General features: G+C 39.8%; 1 protein-coding gene across 1 annotated transcript in view; it reads left to right on the top strand.

The window, feature by feature from the left end:
• ADAMTSL1 (ADAMTS like 1) overlaps window positions 1-27,730 on the top strand; it is a 166,632-nt gene that overhangs the window by 56,178 nt on the left and 82,724 nt on the right. Inside the window, exons 8-12 of the mRNA XM_057406301.1 lie at window positions 10,493-10,604; window positions 11,498-11,636; window positions 21,010-21,060; window positions 25,318-25,522; window positions 26,798-26,945. Of these exons, the coding sequence (XP_057262284.1) occupies window positions 10,493-10,604; window positions 11,498-11,636; window positions 21,010-21,060; window positions 25,318-25,522; window positions 26,798-26,945 (655 nt within the window). The remainder of the gene's footprint in view (window positions 1-10,492; window positions 10,605-11,497; window positions 11,637-21,009; window positions 21,061-25,317; window positions 25,523-26,797; window positions 26,946-27,730) is intronic.

Raw genomic sequence — 27,730 nt, forward strand, 5'->3', positions numbered from 1 at the left:
GATAAATGTTTCTCTGGAGGCTGTCAGAGGTATTTGAATTAGGATTGGATTTGTATTGCTACTGTCTTTTGTACTACTAGGGCTGACAAGCTTTGATTAAGGGCTGCTGCCGGAAGAGACTGTCTGGTTATCTTTTTTCCTTTGTGCTGGTGGCTGGGGATACTGCTGGCTGATTAAGAAGTGGTACAGACTGGGTTCCTGTGAGCAGTTACTGCTCAGATTAGGATTTTGACCACCAGTTGTCCAAAAAGTCATAACATAGATCTCAAAATTGTATGCTGAGTTATGCAGTGCTTTGCTCTAGAGTGAGCCAGACAATTCTTATCTCTGTTGTGATCTAGCACTGGCAGGAACTGCTGGCAAGAGAAATGCATTTGATTAGAGTACAGGTTAACAAAAGAAAATAACGTTGGGACTAAACATCCTGGGATTTGCAAGGGGAAGCAGGAGATAGTGCATGTACAGGCAGCCAGCTGGCAGAGAGGTTCAAGGGCCATGTCAGACTGGGGCCAGGTTTGGATTAAATAATCACTTCTGAACAAGGACCATACAGTGATTTACCTTGTGGAGTAAAATGAGAAATTATTTCAATATTCAAGTTAGGGCAGAAGGCAAAAGATGCAAATCTTCTCGTGCAGCAAGGGCCTACTGTTCATGGCTGGCTCACTGTTGAATTTTAGAGAGATTACCATATGAAGATTGGGAATTATGACAATATGGGTCTTCTTTGTAATTTATGTGTGATACTGGCAAGGGTTTCCAGAGAAGATTATGCCTTGTATTTGGGAGAAGGCTGCAGGTCAGGCAGGAAATTGTGAAGGATCTAGTCTTGGAAGTACTGGCAGATCTGGTTTGGCTGGGGCTCCAGAAGCAGATGAGCTAGAATGAAGGCTGAGCACACAGAAAAGTTTAGTTGTGACTGAGTCAATTTTTGTGTTATCAAGGTCAAATGGCCAAAACACTTTGTTTAATCTAGGAGACTATTGCAGTATAGTCCTTTCATCGTAAAACAATACTAGTTCTTGAGATATGTGTCTTCCTGAGGTCATGTCTGTAGAGTGCATATTGGATTTAGCTGGAAGCACTTCTGTAACATGGTCTGTGTCACTAGTTTCTATCAGCCTATGTCTGCATCCAATACTTTGTTTTTGCAGGAGTCATAGAAATCACCTATTCTGATTTCCTGATTCACAAAAACTGTGTAACTGTTGTAATAATGTCTAGGTCAAGCTCACAAGTAACGACCAAACTGAAAAGAGACCTAATTGTTATTTATCTTGACTAGATCTTGTGACAATTTCAGAAAAATTCTACCATTTTTCTTGGCAAATGTAGTAAAATTTATAGAGAACCATGTAGTAGTCTTTTTGAAAACAATGCATAGATTCTATTTCATATCTTTTTTTTTCATTTCTATTCAATATAAATTATTTAGAATCACAGAATAGTTAGGGTTGGGAAGGACCTTAAGGTCATCTAGTTCCAATCCCCCTGCCATGGACAGGGACACACACACACTAGACCATGTCACCCAAGGCCCTGTCCAACCTAGCCTTGAACACTGCCAGGGATGGAGCATTTACCACTTCTTTGAGCAACCTGTTCCAGTGCCTTACCACCCTCTCAGTAAAGAACTTCCTCATGGCCCTCCTCTGGACTTGCTCCAACAGCTCCATGTCCTTCTTATATTGAAGACACCAGAACTGCAACCAGTATTTCAAGTGTGGCCTCATGAGAATTTCAATTACTAGTTCTTTGAACATGATCATTCTCCTAATCAATGTGTTTCATCTATAAATGCTGTCCTCCAGTCAGTTTAGTAATTTGAGCCTTTGTGGACAGACCATACCTAATTTAATTTGCTTGTTTGCATAAATACTAGTTTAAATGCATTATTCAGATTTTCCTTCTCTGTTAGGTCTGTTATTTGAAAGGTGTTTCACTGTGAGTTAATATTATATCTGCTTTGCATCTCTGTTAAAATACATAAAAATATTTGCTTTCTCTCTACTTTCTACCTTGTATTTAAAAAATAAAATCACTCCTTCAAATTGAGTATAGGTTAGATATTTCCCCACTTATTGGAGGGGGTGTGGACCAGATGACCTTTGAAGGTCCCTTCCAAATCAAACTATTCTGTGATTCTGTCATAAATACATCGCAACCGCTGTATTAGGTCAAGCAAAAAGTCTGCTTCACTCAGGTTTCTATTACAGAGAGGAACTGATTTCAGATACTGAGAGTGCAAGAAACAGGTTAAGGTTATGCTATGTTTGTGGACCCTCCTTCTTTATTCTCATGTTACATTTGTACTTTTCTGTCTAATGACTCAAATGAGCCAGTCTTCAGGGTTCTCTGTAGGTCCATTTTGTGCTATATTTGGCCTTCTGTCAACATTTAACTCATGGGATGAATTCCACAATGAACTATGCACTTTGTGAAATAAGAAATACATCTCGTTTTTAAACCATTGGTGCAATATTTTTACTGATTCTGAGTGGGAAAATATTCCCACTCTGAGAAACAGGAAATTATTACCCCTTTTCCCCATTACTTCTATATTTGAGATCTCTGACATCATCATTAGCTCTTTGCTAGTGTCCTACTTTATCTAATCTTTACTTTTATCATAGATGGTCCATGCAAGATTTATCCTTTCTCTTCTCTGTCCTTTTTCTAGGTCCATTGTGCTTATGTATTCACAATTTCTATAATATACGTAAACGTATAATTTGTAAATAATATTTAAATGTATAAATGTATGTTTTGAAAATATCCATTTCCTATAATGTACAGTTTAATAAAATGTAATTAAATTATTTAATATTTATTTAATATACATAGAATACTTACATTATGTATAAACATATATGTTGAAAAACAGTGAACTACACATAATGATCAGTACACAAATGTATTCTCCTTGGCTGTGTTATGTTCTCTCCTTTTTTATTCTTCTCTGTAATATTCCATTATTTTTTTTAACTGTTGCTGCACCCTGAGCTGATAATTTCAAAGGAATGCCTATAACAGCTCTACTACCATTCTGAATGCTGGTAGCAAATGTGGAGGACATTTTCATGTATAACTAGCATAAAAAATTATTTTGTCCCACAGGCATTAATTCACTTCAATGTAGTCTGCCAAAGATTCACACAGTATCACAGTATCACCGTATGCTAGAGATTGGAAGGGACCTCGAAAGATCATCTAGTCCAATCCCCCTGCCGGAGCAGGAACACCTAGATAATGTTACACAGGAATGCGTCCAGGCGGGTTTTGAATGTCTCCAGGGAAGGAGACTCCACAACCTCCCTGGGCAGCCTGTTCCAGTGTTCCGTCACCCTCACTGAGAAGAAGTTTCTTCTCAAGTTTAAGTGGAACCTCTTGGGTTCCAGTTTGTACCCATTACCCCTTGTCCTATCATTGTTTGCCACTGAGTAGAGCCTGGCTCCATCCACGTGACACTCCCCCTTTATATATTTATAGACACTTATAAGGTCAACCCTCAGTCTCCTCTTCTTCAAACTATAGAGACCCAGCTCCCTCAGTCTTTCCTCATAAGGGAGATGCTCCACTCCCTTAATCATCTTTGTTGCCCTGCGCTGGATTCTCTCCAGCAGGTCCCTGTCCTTCTTGAACTGAGGGGCCCAGAACTGGACACAATATTCCAGATGGGGTCTCACCAGGGCAGAGTAGAGGGGAAGGAGGACCTCTCTCGACCTACTAACCACCCCCTTCTAATACACCCCAGGATGCCATTGGCCTTCTTAGCCACAAGGGCACAGTGTTGGCTCATGGTCATCCTGTCGTCCACTAGGACCCCCAGGTCCCTCTCCCCTACACTGCTCTCTTACAGGTCGTTTCCCAACCTATCCTGAAACCTGGGGTTGTTCCTGCCCAGATGCAGGACTCTACACTTTCCCTTGTTATATTTCATCAAGTTATTCCCTGCCCAACTCTCCAGCCTGTCCAGGTCTCACTGGATGGCAGCACAGCCTTCTGGCGTGTCAGCCACTCCTCCCAGCTTAGTGTCATCAGCAAACTTGCTGATAGTACACTCAATTCCCTCGTCTAAATCGTTGATGAATATATTAAATAATACCGGTCCCAGTACTGACCCTTGAGGCACTCCACTAGTTACAGGCCTCCAACTAGACTCAGCCCCATAGACTACAACTCTCTGGCTTCTCTCCTTCAGCCAGTTCGCAGTCCACCTCACTACCTGATCATCCAGACCACACTTCCTCAATTTAGCTGTGAGGATGCTGTGGGAGACTGTGTCAAATGCTTTGCTGAAGTCAAGGTAGACCACATCCACCGCTCTGCCATCATCCATCCACCGTGTTATTTCCTCATAAAAGGCTATGAGATTGGTCAAGCATGATTCCCCCTTGGTGAAGCCATGTTGACTGCCCCTCATAACCCTCTTATCCTTGATATGCCTTAAGATGGCACCAAGGATAAGGTGTTCCATCACTTTCCCAGGGATGGAGGTGAGGCTGACCGGTCTATAGTTACCCGGGTCCTCCTTCTTGCCCTTTTTGAAGACTGGAGTGACATTTGCTTTCCTCCAGTCCTCAGGCACCTCTCCCGTTTCCCAAGACTTGGTAAAGATGATGGAGAGTGGTCTAGCAATGACTTCTGCCAGTTCCCTCAGCACCCGCGGGTGCATCCCATCTGGACCCATGGATTTATGGATGTCCAGATTGCTCAACTGGTCTCTAACCCATTCCTCATCGACTAAGGCAAACCGCTCCGTTGGCCTGACTTCATCTAAGGTCTCAGGGGTACAGGGCTCTTCAGGACTGCCTGCAGCAGAGTAGACAGAGACAAAGAAGGCAGTCAGTAACTCTGCCATCTCTGTATCTTCTGTCACCAGGGCACCCATCCCGTTCATCAGTGGGCCTACATTGCCTCTGGTGTTAGTTTTGTCTGCCATGTATTTGAAAAAGCTCTTTTTGCTGTCCTTGACCCTTCTTGCCAGGTTTAATTCTAAGGATGCCTTAGTCCTCCTAGCTGCCTTCCTACTCCTCTAGCAGAAGCCTTATATTCCTCCCGAGTGGCCAGCCCCTCCTTCCATGACCTGTAAACTCTCCTCTTCCACTTGAGCATACCCAGCAATTCCCTATTTAGCCACGCAGGTCTCTTGGCCCTCTTCCTTGACTTCCTACGTGTCGGGATGCTCCGATCTTGAGCACGGAAAAAGCAGTCCTTGAATGTCAACCAACTATCTTGGGCCCCTTTACCTTCAAGCAGCCTTGCCCATGGGATTTCCCCTAGCAATTGCTTCAAAAGACCAAAGTTTGCCCTGCTAAAGTCCAGGGTTGCAATTCTACTTGGTATTCTACTAGTCCTACCACACAAGATCCTGAACTCCACCATCTCGTGGTCGCTGCAACCAAGGCAGCCCTCAACCCTTACTGCTTCGACCAGACCCTCCTTGTTAGTGAGGATGAGATCCAGCAGCGCTCCTCTCCTGGTCGGCTCATCCACCATTTGCAGGAGGAAGTTATCATCCATACACTGGAGGAACCTCCTGGACTGTGGCTGGGTTGCCGAGTGGTCCTTCCAGCAAACATCAGGGAAGTTAAAATCCCCCACGACGACCACGGCCTGTGACTGTGAGGCCGCTCTCAGCTGCCTGTAGAAGGCCTCGTCAACTTCCTCACCCTGATCCGGTGGTCTGTAACAGACACCTACAACAGTATCCCCCCTGCCAGCCTGCCCCTTAATTCTCACCCACAGACTCTCTTCAAGTGCTTTCAGAGGCAATTTCATTTTTAGTTATCATTCATAATTTTTCACTTTAGCAAACTTGGTCAGCTCATGGTTGACCCTTTATCCTGCTCCTCTGGGGATGCGGCTGACAACTCATGCCCTGGCAAACATCCCTTAGGTATTCCACATGTCCTTCGTCCATTCCAGGAACAGTTTATAGGACCATTCTCTGTTACCTAGTCATTTGTCCATAGGAGGATCTTCTTAACTCATGTGAATTTTGTCTAGCACCTTTGGTAAGGGACTTAGAAGAAAAATGGTACCTAATTTACCTTTGTCAGTACCCTTCATGAATCTTCAGCAAAGCAAGCTACAATGCTCAGGAAGCATAGCCCTTCTCAAGCACCCAACTTTGAGTTCTGTTCTTTATTTTCGTTTTGTCTACTGACCCCATAACAGACGTAAAGATTATTGGTCTGCAGTTTCATGCATCCCTTCCAAAAATGTGAAGAAAAAAAAAAAAGCTAAACATCAAAAAATTCTGTATCTATTTTCTTGTGGTTTGAAAAATAGTCCAGATGTGTTCACACATGATTTGCATTCCTGTGCTCTTCAGGCTTTGAAACTACTGGGTAAAATCTGTTTGGATGTGGAGATGTATTACCATTATTCCTACATATTTCTTTAGAATACTGCTGATCTGAAGTCTACTGATAGGTTTTAATTTGAGGGAACAGACACAATTTCATAGGTATGTGGTTTGTTGTGGGTTTTTTTATTGCTCTGACAAATTGTTCTTTTTGAGCTTTTCTTTTTCTGCAACTTTTTTCTAGCATCACATATGAATTCCCCAAGTCTATCTAATTCAGAAATCAGTCAGTTTTAAGTACTATGAAACTTTGGTGCCAGCTTGTTCAGCATTCATCATTTTAACACATATTTCTGTGATGAATTTGTTAATGATTTTTTGTGGGAAAAGTTGCCTTTTTAGAATCACAGAATCATAGGTTGGTTTGGTTTGGAAAGGATCTTAAGATCATCTAGTTCCAAACCCTTACCATGGGCAGGGATACAACACATTAGACCAGGTTGCTCAAGGTCCCATCTTATCCCTGGTTTATTTTTATGTCATTTAAAAGATTTCAACACTGCACTACTCATTAATAAATCAAACCCAACGATTTGGAATTTGGCACTTGCAGAAATCATTTGTACTAATAATATGGAAAAATCCATTATAACATCTTTAATAAGCATGGTGGCATGGAGTTAAATCATAATATACCAGATCAAAGTTTGCAAGACAAAAGATGGCATGCAATAATAATTCCCTTTCCCTAACCCCAGTCTGAGACACACACAAGAAAGAAGTGGTCTTTCCTCCTCCTCCAACACACACAATTTCATAAGATGAGAACATCTCATTGAATACATTTTTATGGCTTAACCCTACAATTAACACTGGTGACTGTTCGGTTATCACTGCTCATTAAAATTCACAACTGCTGCCAAAATCAAGCATGAAATGGTTGGGCTTTGGAAGATTTTACTTGTTTGGTTGGTTTTATGTGAACTAATCAAATTTTGGGGCTATAGGAAAAACAACATAATACAAAAGCAAAGCCATATATTGCAGTCTGACAGATCTGACAGATCAGAATAATTCGAAAAGTTTATGCTGCTTTCGTGTTCAAATTATGAGTTTGCTATTTTCATTCAAAATTCTGTAGTTATTCCCCAAATCAATACTGCATTTTATCAATCCCACACCTCACCTGAGCAATAGCTTGTGCCTCTGTTGCACCATCCCAGACAGCAATTTACAAAATCAGTTTTAAAAGGCAGGGTACAAGCGATGATTTATTTTTTTCCTGAGTTTTTTCTACAAGAAAAAAAGATTTTATAGTGACTGTAGGATAGACAGTTAATTTTTGGTGGATAGTCTGAGGATTCTAATTTTAACCAACTCTTTATAAGACTGGTGGTATTCTCTTGGCTCTTACAAAATGATGAGGACTGCTCTGGTGTTTGGAATACTCTAAACTCCCCTGCAACCTAAAGGAATTCAAGGATACTTTCTAGGAGGCTGCAATGCACACATGCAGGGCTGAGTGCTCTGCAATTCTGTAGTACTTCTGCTGTCTGATACTGTAAATTTAGATACAATTTTATTTGCAAGCACAATGAACAATTGTCACTTTTTCTGAGTCAGTGACAAAAATGACTGCTAAAATCAGTTAGTTAAAGGACTAACTCGAGATTTTCAAGCATTGACCGTCTCTTTTTATAGCTCTGGCATTTCTCATAGCTAGCAGGGTACTGCAGATGCTGCAAGGGTAAAAATTTCACCATACTCCAGAGCAGGGAGTGTTTCAATGTGTGGAAGTTGGCCCTGTTCAGCAAATCCAGGACAATTCTTAAAGTATTTAGCTATCAAGTCTCACTTTGAGTTTTGCAAGGCTCAAGCAGTCACTAATATTTTCTCCTGGATCAAGATCTTAGCTTTAAGAAACTATCAAACAAAATCAAAAAGAAATTTTTGCTCTGTGGATTCACTATATATTGTTCCTCTTCTGCTTACAGTACTCCTTAAAAAAATAAATGAAACTGTGCCTGCTTCTTTCATTTGCTTGTTTTGTGCCGTTTTAGCTCATGGCTGTAGCTCATTGTAGCCCTTTCCCACCTATGCTGTTGTCATGGCTGCATGTGTGACTTCAGGCTGGAAAAGATGCACATCTGTCTTTTCTCTGTGTCAAAACAGGCAGATAATTCTGCAGACATGCAGAAATAGTCTGCAGGGAGAGAAACTCTTCTGTCTTCCTGATTTTTTTTTTTACTTTTTCTTTTTTTTTAATGTGAATGCTTTTCCTTCCTCTTCCTTTTATAGTAGGCTCTGTGTGAGCTCTTGATCTGTTCTTCATGATTCACTGAAGATCATACTGCTGAGTAGATCTTCTGAGTTTAAGAATCACTGATGATACTTGAAAAACAAAGCGTAAGAGCAGAATTCCCAGTGAATATTTTTCTGCACATTCAGATCAGAGACCTCCCCGAATGGTTTCCAGCACAACAAAACATTTTTCCCAAGAATGCATGAGGCTTTCATGAGGCCAGAAAGGCCCTTCTGAAGTGTGTGATTAATGCACCGTCCCTGAACAAGGAATTCGATATCCTGTTTTTGACACACAGTCTCAAATGATATTAATCCATGGAAAAAGCCTCCCATTTGCTGAAGAAGCTGTATTGCTACAGCTGTATTTTTTTTTCTGTTGGGAATTTATGTCACTGTTTGCTCATATTAGAAAAGGGCAGCCTTGGTCTCAGTGGGCTAGACCTCTTACAGACATCAAGATAACCTGCATTATTTTTGCCTGCCTCCTTCTTTTCAAGACATAGTTTGATTTGTAATCATGTTTCTGTCCATCTACAGGGGAAAACAAAACAAACAACCCAGATTATGCTGTTCAGCTCAATTTGTTGTATTTTTGCTTCTGTTTCAAGTCTGCTCTTTGACCATGCCTCTTGGCGTTTGGAAAGACAGAAAAGGAAACACAGATTGAAAAGTAATGTTCCGAAAGCATGGCAATGTGTTTCAAACACAGGAAAAGAAAAAGGAGGCAGTGATGAAATATTTTAAGCTGTCTGAAAAAAAAAAGCAGGGAGGGTTGCTCCTCAAGAAGGGTCCATCTTTTCTGATTGTGGTTTGGCAGTTTTTTCTCCAGTGATAGCATCATGCCATTGATGCAAAAGTGCCCAAGGAACACAGATATATTATATACTAGCACAAATAATTGACTAGGAGAGGCTTTTAGTAGCAGTATTGTTGTTCCTCCCTTGCCAGCTGCTCATGCGGAGGCTTAGAGGGACAAGGGATGCCCAGCAGAGATTTTAAAGTCCCCGTAACTGTATTAATCAGCACAGATATCAAATAGGAAGGAGTTTTTTCCTGGGCCAGGTACAAGTGGTACTGCTTTAGCAGTGTGAAGGTCTTTTTTTCCTATTGCATTTCTCTCACTGCAAACTCTTGTTTATGTGGGAATTCTATTCAGAATACAAAGCGCTAGAAGCTCAGGTGGCTTGTAAGTTAGAAGTGCTTGTAAGCTCTAAATAATGTTATCCAAAGATGTACTTAGCCCAGCCAAAAGTCCATGCCTATGACTGAAAGGAGCATTTTTGCAGCCAGAATGAAGTAAGCAGGAGGATTACTTATAATAAGTACCACAATAATGAGTACCACAAAGAAGAATAAAAGACTCACCTCAGAAACAAAACATCTTAAATAAGAACTCGCGTGCTTTTTTATTTCCCACAGAACAGCCTCCCATTTTTCACTGTGAATTATGTAATATACATGGTCTCAGAAGGTGTTTGGGCAATATTAATGATCTAAAATCCGTGTCAATGTTGCAGGGACAGCAGGTAGTGCTAGGTGATTTTCTGATGGATTAAAGAACAGTCCGTATCATCTGTCCCCATAAAATTATTCAGTAGCACTAACCATGTGTTTACCATGCATTCATTATTACAGAACATGGTTTCTAAATGGTTAGAATTGCCATTGATTATGCTCAGAGATTTATTTGGCTGTTTTGCAGCCAAGATTTTGCCATCAATCTGTTCTCTGTTTTGTGCATTTCATTTCTATATTGCAAAATAACTCTGATATTTCATGTAGCTGCAAGATGTCTCAAAAACTGCAAGATGCATGTGGCAGAATGCTTCTTTGTAATAGTTATGTCAGATTCATTCTTTGGCATTACGTCTTTTTCAGATCCGCTATGCTGGTGCTGCCGACAGTTCAGTTCAGTTTATCTTCTATCAGCCTATCGTTCACCGATGGAGGGAAACTGATTTTTTTCCTTGTTCAGCGTCTTGTGGAGGAGGTAATGAATTACCACCGTATTCCAGAAACAGTCATCTGCGTACAGGATCTGTCCCAAATTCTGCACTGAGATTTTCACCTTTAAAAGGGCAAAATCAGAAAATGAAAGTAGTTACATCTGAACTAGAGGAGGAATGTAGCAACAGTGATAGTAGCTTGTAGATTTTTCAGCATCATACCAGGCTCTGTACATAAAATATATTTTGATATTCATGACTGCGTTTTATGCTACAGCTGTCGAACATAAAGGCTGATGGGATTCGGGGCAGCTTTGGAATCGGAAGATGTCTCCATTTGTCCCTGTTCCTGTGAGCAGCCTTATTGACTGTTGTGGTTAAACTCCAGCTGGTAACTCAGCACTACGCAGCCACTTGCTTACACCATGCCTACTCCCCTCAAGCACGGGATGGGGAGGACAACAGAAAGAATGTAAAACCCATGGGTTAAAAACAGCTTAATAACTAACATAAAGTACAATATAATAATGATGATTATGATAATAATAACAATAATAATAATAATAAGGGAAATAACAAGGAGAGAGCTTTAAAAATAAAATGGGAAAGAAAAAAAACAATAAACACAAGTGATGCACAATGCAGTTACTCACCACCCACTGACACATACCCAGCCTGACCAGAGCAGTGATTGTTCCCTTCCATGTGACTCCCCCACATTTTATATGCTGGGCCTGATGTGCTGTGGTATGGAATACCCCTTTGGCTAGTTTGGGCTGGGTGTCCTGTCTCTGCTTCCTCCTGGCTTCTTCTGCCCCTCCTCACCAGCAGAGCATGAGACTGAAAGGTCCTTGATCACAGAACTTACATGCACTGCAGAGAAAGACAGGAAGAACACCATCACATCACATATTATTTTTTCCACTGTGTATTGCAGGTTATCAGCTAACATCTGCTGAATGTTTTGATTTGAGAAGCAGCCGGGTAGTAGCAGATCAATACTGTCACTATTATCCTGAAAATATCAAGCCAAAGCCAAAACTTCAAGAGTGTAATCTGGATCCTTGTCCTGCAAGGTCAGTCAGCTCTAATTTTAAAAGAGACTGGTGTCTAAAGGAAGAAGTAGGAAAAGATTCTGTTGCTGTTGCTTACAGTGTTACTTAGCCTATGTAGTTCAATGTCTTTCTCATCCTGAGGATGTACTGCGTAGGAAAAGACCTCTGTTTAGCACCTCCACATTGCACAAACCGATTTGAAATGGTTGTTTCTTCCTATCAGATACTGTTTTGCCTCATTGAACATTATAAAGTGTGAGAAAACATATTGTCCATTATACCATCCCATGATCAATGTAGGTCTCTCAAATGTTAGTGAGACAGAAAACATATTCTTGGTGTAAAAATGTTGTGAAATGGTTTTCATCACAATTAGAGACATTATTTTTATGGGGTATTTTAAATTTTCTCCTAATAAAATGAATACTTACACTCATGGCAGCAAGTAAGAATGTAATGTGTGAATTTGTATCAATAACATTTGGCCCCTCAGATGCCTTTTTTCTCCCCTGCCAGGTGTTCTTCTTCAGAGGATTAATAGTAAAAATAGTGAGGTCACAGAGTGAGATTTCCCATGTATAAGAAAAGGAACAATATCATAAAAACAACCAGTCCTTTGTTCTGAAGCCTCTCATAAACCACAAGCATGTATTTGTAATCTAAACCTTTTGGTCCTCTTGTGTGGCTTTGGTAAAAGATGGTCAAGTGCAACACAGCAATGATGCATGCAAGGGTGCCCTAAAGCCGTTTTTTCACCTGTTCCTTTCCCTCTAGACTAGTTATGATAAAGTGAGGTCAAGCAACTAAAGTCACTAAAAAATTGTGATGGCCATTCAGATAGGTGGAAATTGCCACAGGAAAAAGAAGTCCTAGACAGGAGAATGATGCTTTGGGGATCTATGTGACTATGTATCCACCTGACTGAGTGTGATTGCTTACCAAACCACGTATACCAACTTAAGACTAGCTAGGCATTATCAGAGCAGAACAAAGCACACCAAGCCCAAGATAGTTTTTACCTCTTCTAGAAAGTTTCATTGAAGTTCATTGACCTTTCGTAGCTGGAGTTAACACTCAGGTTTCTTTGTCACTGAAGACACATTTACCCAGAGCGTATGGCATTTTGCAACACTTTTGTGTTTACGAGAACAAAGGATTTACAAAACAGTAATTCTGTTTGCAAATAATTAAAAGCCAGAAATGTTTTTATACAGTTTTAAATTTGAAGTGAAAATGTCCCATAATTAAAAAATGGAAATATCCAATCTCAAAATCCTACTTCATTTCAGCTGTATTGTAAATTCTTTAAGTTATAGACTTTATCATACAGTTCATTAGGATGGATTAAGGATATAATATGAAGAATGCAGCTTCACTAGCGCTTTGTGAGAAGTGTTTCCTGTTGACAATCTGCTCAGAAGTGATTTTTCAGCTTAGATTCTTTCCCACAATTCAGTAAGACTATTTTTTCCTTTAGCAATACTTTTTCAAGTTCAGTATCTGGCTTTTCTTGTTCTAGTACTTTCTAGAAACAAAACAACACAAAACAAAAAAAAAACAAACCACACCAAAATAAAACCAACCAAACAAAACAACTAGTTGCAACTAGAAATGTTACTATAATAAAGCTCTTGCATTTTTTCCTCAGTGATTTTATTAGATTAAAAGCAGTTTCTTTGAATTGTTTGAAACTTAAGTCAGTAAAGTAGAGGCCAGGTATGATCAGGTAAGAGGCCTGAATATCAACGTCTCAGATAAAAGATGGCTGAATGGTGTGAATAGACATGGAACCTGTCAGATTCACTCTCACAGTACCAATGAGAAAGTAATTTTATATAGCTGATTTTTTGTTGGGGTTTGGTTTGGGTTGTTTTTTTTTTGGGGGGGGAGGGGGTAGCTTAAGCTGCTATTAAAAAGAAAAAAGAAAACAAAAAAAAACAACCAACAATTCTGAGTCAAATATGTAATTTGTCTTTGGAATTTGTACTATGAATATTTTCCATACTTCTCCCACTAATTTTAAATAACATAAACATATTCTCATATGGTAAGATAGATGTCAGGATGGTACATGGAAGGAAAAGGGGAGGAGGGGAAAATAACAGCTGGACAGATGTCAGGAAGCAATTTTTGTTTTATATAAGACATAACAAGGCAAAGTTGTTGATATAAATACCCTGAGGAGAGGGAGAGTTATTTAGAAGTACAGCTATGCTGTCCCAGGGTACAAGCAGTAACAGAGGGGAATTGGCTCTTTTTGGAAACGTCCTCCCAGAATGCCAAATTGCAAATTATTATTTTCAGAAGTGCCTTTGTAAAGAACTGCAAGAATCAACAACCCAGACAGAAAACCAGAGGAAATCTGTGGTAACTTCTGGAATCCTGATGCTTTCTTATGGTCAGGAAGAGGGTAGGTGAAGCAGAACAACAGGGTCAGAAGTGTGAGTGAGCAAGCTCTACAATGTCTTTGCTGTGCAGGAGCCACTCTGCTCTGCCTGTATAAAACAAAGATGTTAATTTTTCCATTGAGGCGTAGCTGATTAGTGGTTGCTGACCGCTCCTATGGTATGTCAATGAACGCCACAGAAAATAATCGTGGGAGACCACAGTGGCACTGACTAAAGCAACTGAGAGGGGTTACTGGAGGAGAGCTTACAATAAAATTTTCAGCAAAGAGCAGGCTGAAAGAAAAGTTTAAATGAATACCAGGAGTATTGTGTGGGCCTGCAATTAGTTGCCTCTTCAGCCTTAGTGCATATAAACATTTTACTTTATTATGGTTATTATGGCAATAATTAGCAGCATTGCTGGCATCATGAGTAATAAATAAAGCTTAGAGTGAACAAATGTGAAAAATTAATCAACTTCTCTTTCTGCAAACCCAGTTTCTCACATACTCAGAGGACAGGCAGTGGGTGAAAGGTTATTTCTCAAACATATATGGTTTATACATGTTCCTTTTCTGGATTAAGTAAAGGTGGCCTGTCCACCTAAGTAAGGCCAGTAACTAGTGTCTTGCACATCATGACACCAAGCCCCTTTTCATCCCTACACACTAAAAATGCCCAGTCCAGCCTCTCTCATCGACCCTCCTTGGTATCCATCCCCTGCGTTAGAAAGAAAAAAAAACATTCTGTTTATTTACAGTCCATTAAGATATTACAACAGTCTATACTCAACTGGCAAATATATGTGTAATATCTACTGATGTAGCACCCAGTTTGATCTAGTCCACTCCCCTTCTATGTGGCAAAATCAAACATTGAAGTTTCACATGTTTAATTAACTGCAAATCTTTTAATAGTCCAAAACTTCACAGACTGGAGGTTTTAGTGCAGGCATTATAGCTATCATCAGTATCCTCCTGATATCCTGATATCTTCTAAAGAAAGGTCAATAGAATTCTTTCCTGCTTTGAGAAAATATCTTTTTAGATTTGACTTAGCTGGGTATTAGGACAACTCTGAGGTGCTATAAGCTGAAGATACTATTTATTTCATAACTCAAAAGCATTCCTCCAAAAACCAGTTTTTACAAATCTGAAAAAGGTTTTTACCCCACTCATCATTCTTCTACTCACTGGGATATTCTCTGGAGCAACATCAGTGCTGCTTCTAGATAGATATCATCTTTAGCTTCTAAGTGGCATTCCAAGCTACACTGTTCTGCATTTTTACCAGCTTCCTCTATTTTTGCCTATCTTTGCTGCATGTTAATGTGGGGTTCTCTTAGTCACAAAATCTCCTGGTGTTTTTACTAGGAGATTCCAATGGTGTATAAAGATTTATAAAAGCATCTTCGGCAAAGATTCTAACTCCATGAAGCATCTGTATCAAAGTTTCATGTTAGAAAGCCTCTAACATGTCGGTTTCTTTTTACCGCTTTGCCAATAATGCCAGTCTTGCCTGCACAGGCAAAAATCTTGGAATTTGCCTAGAGCATTATTTGCAAGCCTGCCACCAGAAATAATGTTAGTACCTGTGGAAAGTTTTTTGAGAAAGTCTCCAGTTCAAGCAAGACTTTCAATACTTAAGGACCTGAAGGAATTCTCAGATATCCACAGTTTATTAAGTTTTTCAAAAAAAAAAAGGCTCCTCTTCTTATTCATCAAAGTTTTTATTTTGGCTTCCTCATTTAACTACTCATGCTGATTGGTGGTGGAGGCAGGCATAGCAAAGAGAAATTTAAATTAAAATGTGCTTTGGGGTTGTTAATTTTTAGCTATTCTAACAAGAATAATGAAGTACACATAAAAGCACAGAAAAGGCTGCTAGGATATTATGGCCATTCAAAGTACTTCTGAGTAAGTCCCCAGTGTACTTGGTGATGTGAAAGTGAACACAATTTCCTGAGCAACAGGAAGACATGTGCATGGTAACTTTTATCTGTTTACTTCAAGAGAGAAAGAGGTGGTATTGAGTAAATATGCATGATTAGAAGACAACATAGAGTATCCTCTTAATAAGTAGCAGAGGTCTCTTCATTGCAAACTGACAGCTGAAGCAGGAAATTGCCAAACACATACTTTTGTTGCTTATCAGCTTTCCTAAAGGTATATTAGATAGGGGATATAAACCAAGTATCACGTCAATGCAGTGTTCTCACTTTCACTACATTCTTTCTGGAAGATGAACAGAACTGGAGTGCTGGTATGTTCCTGAAAAGACAGGCTGCACTTTCTGATTTACACAGTAGCAGGCATAGATCTGCAGTGATGAGAGGGGTCTGAGACACAATGACTCATTTATTGTTATTACCCTCCATTGGACCATATGATAGATTTAAACTTTGTTTTGAATGTTCTTTCACATAAAATATCCCATAGTTACCACAGATACTGGGCTTTTTGACAGTACCCCGGCATGGATGTGGGTCACTGGTCATGATAATGCCCTTTCTTCATCTCTGCTTCAGGCAAATGGTCATCTCTGTGGATTTGCATTTTTTCACTTCAGTTCTTAATTTGTTACAGGGGGCTGAGAAAGCCTCTCTGAACCTTGGTTGCCTCTGATTGCTGGGTCCGGTCTCAATTTCTGTAGGGAAATGGAAACTTAGCCAACCATATGCATATGGATGATCCTAAAGAGAGTGAAAGATAGACATTCTGGGGAAAGATGAGACATGAAGATTTTAGCCATCAAAGCAGGAGGGTGAACAAACGTTTTTCATCAGCATGGTTGAAGTTGCATGTGCTGGAAAAGTGAGACAGCTATTAGCAAAACTATGCTGCCTGCAAATGAGAAAACAGTCAACAAACATTAGTAATCCCAAATGTATATTTATGGAGGGTGTTTTTGAAACAGTTCAGAATTTAGCAAGGAACTACCAAGGTTGCCAGAGAAATAAGCTAAAGTGATGCATTATGCATGAAAAAGGGGTGTAGAAGGGAGTTTAGGAGGCCAAAAACAATTCAGAAGAGCAGGAAAGGAACCATCAGACAAATTTTCAGGAAGGCTGAGCTGGACATCATGATACATTCAAGTAGGAATGGCAGTATATATGCCTCCAGATACAGTTGTGGTTGGAGAAGGAGCTGATAGCAGATGTTGCATCAGCTGTCAAAATCTTATCTTTTGTGATGATCTTTTTCAGGTCTTCCAAGTGTTGCCTTTCACTTAATGAATTAGCTCTCCACAGCTCACTTAAGCTGCTTCAATTTTTTATTATTATTTGCTGATTGCTATTAATATCTTAGGCATACTTTGGACCATTGCTTAGATGGCATAGTCCCTGCCATGCAGACCTTCACTCTCAAGATTGACAGATTTCAGTGAGTCCCCATCAGGAAAGATGGGTAGCAGATCTAGCCACCTGAGAGTGCTGCGGCTGCAGCATTGCAGGTATGAAACCCCCAGGGAAACAGAGCCCACAGCAGAAGTGAAGGCTATGAGCCAGAGACGTGCTAGTGTCCTGCAGAGGCTAGGTATTGGCATGGCCGTGTGCAGGAGCACCAGCACATGAGGGGCAGGCTGCCCTACCCACACCTGCCCATCCTCTGCACATTGTCCCCATGCAGGTTAGACCACTCTGAAGCATCTCAGGGGGATATGTCCTTTCTCTCTGCTGACTCTTCTCCCTGCTCTAGACTGTGCCCCTGCTTGGCCCAGAGGGTGGCTGGCCTGAGAGCTGTGGAGCTGTGAGCATGCAGAAGAAGGAGGTGGGAATTTCTGGCACCTTGTCTGAGGCAGTCACTGGGGAGATACAGGAGAAATGCATTTGTGCATGTTGTTTGTGCTAAAAGGGTAGTTTGCAGAGGAAAAGGAGCTACCACCAGGGTGTCACGCCAAGTGTGACTTTCAAGGAATTCAGCTGTGGGCACCCATCCCATGGGAAAGCTGACTGCAGAGATGGCAGACCTGGTTGCAGCACACCCACCTCTGGCATGTGCAGTTCCCGCTCCAGCTGGACATATGCCTTGGAAGAGCAACTGTACTGAAGCTGCCAGCACTCCAGAGGAAAACAAGCCAATCTGCAGAGTATGTGCTACAACTTGTTGGTCTGAAATGCATGGAAGATTTCAGACATATAAGACTCAGCATCTCTTCAGAATAATTTGCTTTGTACTCCTGCTTCTGCCAAAGTAGATTTGCTCTTGGTGTTGTGTGAGTGAGTCCTGTTATCTACTCCCTTATCAGCCAGAAATCTCAGTGTAGTGAGGAATTATTATTTGCTCTGTTCATTTAGCAAATGTTCCTGTTTGCATTGTCTGAATAATGTACAGTGAACAGAGTCCATAAATTAGATCTTTTCCAGTCTTTTATAGAAGTATGTTGGAATGACAGATTCATAGAATTTAAGCCACTTTGTCCAGTCAGAAAGTACAGGTTTATACCAAAGTAACCTCTAAGGTGTTTTCAATGTAATCTCTAAAAGGTTTTTTACATAAGTAACTTAGTCTTGGGGTGGGTTTTTTTGGAACACACACCAAAAAAACACATGAGACTAGCTTGGAAAGATGCAGTTGCTGTTAATGGTACAATGACCATCTGCGCTTAGGTTGTATCTTCAAGACGATTTTTAAAGTCATAAATTAAGCCATTTTGTATTATTGTGGAGGTCTTTTTCCTCTCTGTGACTATGGGACTTATGTTGTTAGGGATCACTATCTTACACTAACAGAATGAGAGCCTTTGGCAGCCCCTTTTAAATGCACAAGGACAGCATCAGTAATTCTGTAGATCAGTAATTCTGTAGATCTCTATACCATTTGCAGAAATGCAGTTTATGTATGCAAAATTCTTTGAGGGTCAAACCTTTCCAATGACAATATTAATCTAGTGCTTTGTAAATGTTATTTAATCTTCATAACAGTGTTTGGATGTGGTATGGTTATTTCCATTGGAATGGCCTTAGATATTATGCATTCTAATGCATGTAGAACTGGGTTATGCATCCAGATCATGCTTATTAGAAAGAAAACATTTCTCACTGCAATGAGTAAGAAATGTTTTGAAATCTGTTTCTTTCTTAGGCAGTAGATACTTTTATATTATAATTATTTCATTTCTGAATGTGGTGGTATATCAATCTTTTTTCCAACTGCTCTTCAGTAAGCTGTTGGGCTGGAAAGTGCAAAAGGCTTTGGAATGGAACTTCAACAGCATTAGTTGGAGAGTCAGGGAGGCAGCAGAGATCCCCAAAAGCATGACCAAAGAAACCTCAGAAAAAGTCCTCTTCCATCTTAAAATACTAGTACACCATTTCTCACACTTCTTGAGGCATTTACCCATCAAGCTAAACCTGAAAAGACTTCTTCATTGGCTATACTCTAAATAACCCGTTTGTCTTCTACAAAGTTTCTGAGTTCCAGAATCACCTCTCCTAGATTTCTGTGGAGACAGGCAGCTCTCTGAAGATGCAAATGTGCATACTCATACAGAGTCCTACTGTGGTTACAGAGGCTGCTAATCTTAGAGGCAATTGTCTAGTCCCCATCACACACTCCCAGGGCTCCAGTGTTTTCCCTTGCTTTAGCTGGAAAATTCCAGCACACTGAGCTGGCACTGACTCCTCACTGTGAAAACACAATGGGATCCATTCTGCTATCGTGGACGAGTTATGCACATAAAAACTCTGTTGACTGAAAGGAGAATAGACCCCTTTGCCGTTAGGATGACAAGACTTCTTTGAATGAATACAGTGTTCTTCAATGAACTGTGCTGAGGATGACAAGTACTTTCTCCCTTCCTTCTCCTTTGCTGCTTCCCCCTTGCAGAAATCCATAGCAGCCTCCTCTATCTGTAGAGATTCATCTCTCTGTAGCTTGGGTAGGGACACAGTTTTTATCTTTATGCAATTGGCATTCACTCTTTAATGATTCTGCCCACCCGCCCCATCCAAGTCCTCTGTTGTGCAGTGGCTTTGATGAAACTGACAGATGAGGTCCTCTGGTGTCATCTGTTCAATATTAATAGGTATGCCTGATTAATAACTTGGAGACAACATGGTTAGAGGCATTTCGAGTCAAAACCTATAAAATGTGCAGACAAAAGACGAAATTCCAGACTAGCAATTCAGTGAGATCCTGTTGCTGCCAACAAGTGAAGTGACATCCATTTCACACATAACTGGCATGACAATGGTTCAGATAATTGCTACATCTTATCTATGCTATAGCCTTCTATAACCTTTGGATGTTGCATTATTTAGATATTACACCAATAAACACTACAGCAAACCAAGCTAACCAATCACAACACCACCAAAAAAATCAAGCCAACCTTGCATGTTACTCTTTTCTCCAGTTCTTTCTTTCTTCCAGAAAAATCCAAATAAAGAGGCAGGTTCTGAAGATGAATGAAATTGAACTGATTTAAGGTGGAGAGACAAAAATTAAAGATTTGAACTCTTGCACTGGGATTCTCCAAATTTCTAATCCCAACCTGTGTAAAAGCAGAAATTTTTATCTGGATGGCAGAAACAACCATAATTAAATTAGGAAAATATAAATAACTTGATATAAAATAAACATAAATAACTTGATCCAGACCTCTTTGAAGCAGATAAAAGTTCTATTGTCTTCAGTGACTTTGAATACAAGCTCCAAGACAGTGTTAAGTATAGATTTCTTTTTAATGGCAGAGAGTAACCTCATAAATTTAAATAATATTTGGACAACTCATTTGGATCACTTCTGGTAATGGATTGCTTCTCAGTCAGAAAGTAATATATTCATAAGAATAAAGGGTTAGTCAGTGGTTTATTCTTTGAATGACTCAGAAACAGTAGGATAAGACCATAAGCTTTGGTTTAAATGTGATAGCAACTTAGGTAAAATATCTTGTTTGGGCTTTTTTTTTTTTTATATTGTTTAAAAGAACTTGTATAATTTAATCATTTAGTGTTTATTATGTATACCTTCTACTCAGAGGGTTGGCATTATTGTTCCTAACAGTGATGGATACAAGCAGATCATGCCCTATGACCTCTACCATCCCCTTCCTCGGTATGTAAAACAGCCAAACAGATGCTAGGATTAACAAATACATTTTCTTCTTTTTTCCTCTTCTCTGCTTTTCTGCTTTGCTCTCAAACTAAGTTAACAGCTGCTGCTTTTCTCTTGCTCTGGACTCCTGCAGAATAACCCAGAGATATTCAAGTCTTGACCTGTTATAAATTTTGTTGATGCAGAACTGAAACAATATTCTAGCTGAAACAGCAATGCAGACTTATCGAGTGTGTGGATCCTTTCTTCCTCTCCTTATGCTCCATCCCCACCTTCTCTTTTCTCTCCCACCTTTCCTTTTTCTTCCCTTTAAACATTTCTGAAGAGAACTATAACCATTGACTTTGTAATGAGCTATCAGACTGTCTTGAATTGCTGCTTCTTGCATGCTTATAAATTGTGAGGTTTTGGGTTTAGACAGTATCAGTGTTGTGTTCTGATCCTGCAAACCCGTGCTAATGCCTTCCCCAGGTGTATTAATCCATTGGCTTTTCTAAGAAATCAGAGATCAGGAATAGGATGACGGCCTGATTTGTATCATTATCTCACAATTAAAATGCCTTTAATCAGAGAATCATAGAATCATAGAATTGTTAGGGTTGGAAAGGACCCTAAGATCATCTAGTTTCAACCCCCCTGCCATGGGCAGGGACACCTCACAATAGACAATGTTGCCAAAGCTCTGTTCAACCTGGCCTTGAACACTGCCAGGGATGGAGCATTTACCACTTCTTTGTGCAACCTGTTCCATGTAAGATTTGAAATTCTCATGAAAATAATCTCATATCAATTACTCTTACAGCAATGAATAAGAATGGTGCTGATAAAAATGTTTGGTATCTGAAGGATAACAACCTTTTGGTTTTGAAATACCACCTGGATGTGTATTGTGCTGTGTTTCCTTCTTCATTTATTTATTGTGTCATAGAGGATGAAATCACAGAAATAGCCCCCAAGGCAACTTGTTAGTCTCATCCTAGTGAGGAAACAACCTCCCTCGAACCATGGTGAGGCCTAATGCAGAGATCTTTCAGCATCAGTTTGCAAACGCAGCATATTTCCCATTCAAGAGCCCCCAGCCAAATCATGGACCCGCCACAAACTATGAGTGAGAACACAAGGAGGAGAGCAGCTTACTTGCCAAGCTTTGTCACTGCAATTCATGTTCAAACCCTTTATCAATGATCCATGTCACTTGGATTAGGCTTTTCTCTTCCTTAGTTAAGTGCTTATGATTATGTACACACAGTCATTACCACCAAATACTCACAAGATACACTTAAAAAATGTATCCCTCCATCTAATTCCTTTTTTTTTGGAAAACACTTTTTTCTCTTCTTTGCTTTTTAAAAAATCACATACATATATCCTAACCTCAAGAAATAAACCTCTGTTACTAAGGAGTATAGAGGCTAGAATATTAATACAGGCTTTTAACTCTCTAGCTTTGAATAAAACAGATTTTATTACTGTTGTGTACAAAGGGCATGCACATTGACAAAAGACAGAGAACAATTTTATATCAAAGAATGATTCTCAGTACTTAACAGTGGATGGACTGTATTTAATGAAAAAGCATCCCGAGCTGGCAGCTAGGCAGTCTTTTTCACTGCTGAACGAAATCCAAAATAAAGGATCAAAATGCCCTGAGGTATTTGGCTTTCAGTAACACTGAAAGAAAAAGAAAAAAATCGTTCCCTGAAAATGATCAAAAGGCTGAGACTGTTTCTCAAGCTGTTCTGGATTTTGATCTCACCCTGTTACAGTTCCCTTACATCCACTCTTGCCACTGTACTATTCTCTTTTAACACCCCCTCCCTGCAGGATCAATTGCCCAGGTTGCAACTGCTGGCTGGGACCTCTGCCCCCCTTTTTCCCTCTACTGTTTCACTGTTGCTTCCCCACATCTCTTCTCCAGACCTCAGAAGCAGCAGAAACTGAACAGTCCATGAGGCTGGCATGAGCCAGGGCCAAGTCAGGGGGATAAAAAATGTCTTTCCTCTGCACCTGCAGAGCTTAGGAAAAAAACAAACAAACAAACAAACAAAAAAAAAAAACAAAACCAAACAAACCAGAGAAGCCCTGGTTGCATTACCTGCATTACATCTGAGACTGGCACCTAATACCAGGGACAAAGGAGAGCGACAAACACCACAGAAGGGGAGAGCAAATCTGGTAAGACATCTTTGCAAGATTTCCCTGCTGCAACCTCTCAGCCTTGAATTTTATCACAAAGAGTGAAAGGTATGGTTCAGCAGATACAGTGCTTCTTTTTAATACACCATCAATTCCTTTCACAAATTCTTGGTCAGTGTCACACCTTTTGTATCTAGAAAGGACCTGAGACACCTACTTTAAGAGCAGTGCAACAGAAAAACTTCACTTCCCTATCCTACACTTACAAAAAGCCTCAGGACCAAACCGGATTGCCTACACTTAAGCTGCTTGGTATTGTAGAGGTTGCCTAGGGTATTTGGAAACTTGTCTCAAAGACTCCAGGGAGCCATCACTGTTTATGATCGGGAAAAGCTGGCTCAGGCAGGCTGCAGCCATAACTGCTGTTCGTGAGTTTCAGTCTGAGGCCTCTTCATTTAGATTTGTGGTAGTGAAAAACCTTCACTGTATGCTAGGAAACTTGGTCAGCAGAGCCACAGGTAACACACTTGAACTAAAAACATTGCTAAAATTAAAAAATTACCCATTTGTGACATAACGTGGCTCATGCTGGGCACATAATAATGGATATGGCTGGTGTAAATATGGTTTCACCACTTGTTTGTGATAAGTCATAGTATTAATCAGTGGCTTTACCATTCATAAACAGCTATTAGCATAAGCCATTTCACATTGAGTTTTATGGCACTTCCAGCCAGTAGCTGGGTAGTGCTTATATATACTGGAGCTGATAAGAAAAAGATACATTGATATGACGAAAAATCAGAGGGAAAAATAAAAATTTTCCATATTCCTATACAATCTTAGAGATCCTGTCATTGTTACTTAATAAAAACAATTCCTTTAACTGGGAGATAAAAAATCTCACCTTTCACATTTTTTCCTCTTGCCTGAAAGAGGAAACAAGTAGGGTTTTTCAAAAAAAAACAAACAAACAAGCAAACAAAAAAATGACACCCCCCCCCCAAAACCAAATAACCAAAAAAACCAAACATTTTTTAAGAAAAAACAAAGAAACAAACAAACAAACAAACAAACAAAAAAACAAAACAAAAAAACCCAGAACCATCTTATGAGCAAAATAATTGTTTCAACCATTATTTCTAATGGAGTTATGAAAGGACATTTGTTTGGGGGGGGGAAACAACAACAAAAAAACCCACACAACAAAAAAAAAAAAAACACCTCTACCAACAACAAAAACTACAAAAAAGATTTTGTGGAATATTTTTAGGAAGACAGAACATGCATTTTTATACTATCAGACCATCAAGCATGCACAGGATTACAATGGTCCCAGATCCTCTCTGTGTCAATGGCTTGAATATAAGAGAACAAATACCAGACTACTTTATATGGACAGACATGTACACTTGTAGAACGATACATACATTATTGTATATGCATCACTGTAAAAAAGGATTATTCTCATAAGTATGCATACCTCTCAGAAAATGCACATTGTTGTGTGGGTTTGTCATTACAATCTCAAATGGCATTTGTAAAGAAAAGATGGTTTCTCAGTCCCCCTCACTGCCTCAACTGTAAGGAAACAAGGTCCATGTAGTTTATTGTTTGGAGGCCAAGCATCCCATCAGTATAGTCATGTCTTTTTTTTTTTGTAATTTCCTCCAATCTTTTTTTTTTCCTCAATTATCTCAGTTGTTTCCCTGGAAAGAAACACTGCTGTTTCCCTTTATACAAAAAGAGCATCAACTTCACAGCACACTGAGTTTCCAGTGACTCGTGTCAAAGACTCCTCAGAAAATGACAAATTGTGAAGATATGATTAAAGAAAATAAAGAAAGAATGAAGTTTAAAGTATTTAGAATTTCTGTGGTCATAGTCACTGGGCTAGCTGGAGAGAGATTCCGTATTACTAATTTGTGACTTAAAAAAAGCAGCCATGAGGGTGTTTTGCTGTTATGGCCACTTATGAAAATACATATATGATTAAATTTTACTGACATTAATCAGAAAAAAAAATCCCTCCTGCAGACAGCAGTTTATGCATTTGCGGGGTGTGGGTGGGCGTGGAGGTAGCAGGTATTCCTTTTCCTGATGCCTCTTTGTTTTTCCCAGATGGGAAAGTACGCCCTGGACTGCCTGTTCCTCATCCTGTGGTGGGGGCATTCAAAGCCGCAGTGTCTCATGTGTGGAAGAAGACATTCAGGGACATATCAGCCCTGTGGAAGAATGGAAATGCATGTACACTCCAAAGATGCCTGTTGTCCAGCCTTGCAATATATTTGATTGCCCAAAATGGCTTGCTCAGGAATGGTCTCCGGTAATCAAGTTAGCTTTGTTGGTTTTATATTCAACACAGTAGGAATATGTCTTAACTTACAGTTTACTGAACCTGTGGAAGTATGAATATTCACTACTTTCATTCCTTATTACCGTAACCTCTGTTTTAAATTAGGTAATTTGTCTAACTGTAAAGTAAATACTCAGGAATAATATAGTTGTAAGATTAACATGATTAAGAGAATGATGCAAAAAGAAAACAGATCTGTAATGTTAATTAGTGACTTTCTACTAATAACAATCTGGGAACATAAATGACATGCACAAAACAAAATCAGTAAGCATGCAATGGTGTATCTTTATTACAGCTTTTCAGCCATAAATTGAGTATCATGAATTGCTGAGAAACTTCTATAAATACATAAAGACATAAATGGCTCTGCTGTTTGATGCTTGTAGTTGTGTGTTCCTAACTCATCTTTCCTTTTGCACAAAAGTAAATTGCCTTTGAGATGTCTGTCTATGAAAGTAGAAAAGTACTTTGATTTTGTACATAAAGACGTAATCTTCTATGTCGTTTCTTACCACCACAGTTTCTCAGCAAATAAAATGGGTTTTAAAAGCTAAATTAGCTCACCCACAGGGGAGGGTTTTTTGACTGATTGCAATGTGTTTAGTAATTTCCGGATAAAAGCCACTAAGGGCAAGTAATATTGGTAGTATCTATAGCCCTCCTCACTGGTTCGTAGTTTTGAATCCTGTACAGGAGATCACTTCTGAAACAAAACGTATAGGAGAGATTGTTGGGTGGGGGAGGGGGGGGGGCAGACTGGCAACAACAACAAAAAACCTTAAGAAATTGTCTGAGAGAAGAAAACCCAGTTTTCCATTCTGTTTGGTGCCATGTTCCAAAATAGAGAGGTGTCTCCCCTGTTAACCCATAAGCCTGAGTATTTTGTCCAAGCAAAGCAAAGTGGTTCCAGATGAAACTGACAGGGAGTTACTGAGCATATCCAATATGGGACAGATGGCCACAAGCCAAGTACCAATGCTGCAAGAGTGACAGTGAAAGAGAACTCCAGCAGCAAAATGTCCAAACCAAGTTAATGTGAAGAGCAAGAAGGCAAAACTCTGACAATTTCGCACTGGATCCATCACTACCAAATATCATGAACAGTTTATATTCAAGGTTGGGTGTTTCTGCCTCATGTTTTGGTCTCTCATATACACGTACTTCTATATGCATATTCCCTTTTATTTATCACTCCTGTGAGTTATCATACACACCTTTTGTTTTTCCTTTTTTTTACACCAGTGCACTGTGACCTGTGGACAAGGCCTTCGATACCGTGTAGTCCTTTGCATTGATCACAGGGGGATGCATACAGGAGGTTGTACTCCTAAAACAAAGCCACACATAAAAGAAGAATGCATTGTACCCACTCCTTGTTACAAACCCAAAGGTAATGAGGCAAATACATTCTCACAAATTTTTCAGAGCTCCTCCATGTTGAGCAGTTGGGGCTTATTTCGTTGCTAGTAGCAATGTTTCCACCTGCATTAAGTTGTGAACTTGCACCTTTTTGGCCTGCCATTCCTATTCCAGTTTGCCTGCTAGCAACTTGGAGTGAATGTTGGCACTTTCCTCTTTCTTGTAGCCTCTAGATTTTTCCCTGGTAATTTGTGGGCCAGCAGACCAAGAAATATAAATGTAAATTTGACCAGAGTGTAAGCAGGTTTGACCTCACTGACAGTGTCTGGGCTAAATTTACCCTGTATTTTAAAAGGAATCAAATACATGAGTAACATTTATGGTAGATAAATGTAACTATCATTTTAAAGTACCTGTTCTTAACTTTGAGCTTGAAACAAATCAGAAACAGGCATTGTATGTCCCAACATGAAGTTCCTCCTACTAGCAAGGCTGCAAAATTTGACAGACTGCTAGACGTCATCTTATTGCAAGGAGTACTCACAATTTGTATTGAAATGTTTTTTGACTTGGGCCTCAGAGGATAACACTGGGGTAAATCCCCCATATTTTATTGAGAAGGAGAAAATACATCTGCAGCTGTTTGGAGGTTCTTATGGAAAGTTAGTAGAAGTCCTGGAGACTGGATTGGACTACTGGGCAGTGGCCAGGTGCATAAGACGCAGGTTTTTTACTGTTTCTACAGGTATATAATCATGAATATGTTTGTGCATGTGTACAGTTCTATTGATAGAACCTCTGTGTCTATATGCTGAC

This window comes from Pezoporus wallicus, unplaced genomic scaffold (genome assembly GCF_028554395.1).
Source record: "Pezoporus wallicus isolate ANWC-B61680 ecotype Strahan unplaced genomic scaffold, APGP_CSIRO_Pwel_v1 contig_2132, whole genome shotgun sequence".
Taxonomy (NCBI): domain Eukaryota; kingdom Metazoa; phylum Chordata; class Aves; order Psittaciformes; family Psittacidae; genus Pezoporus; species Pezoporus wallicus.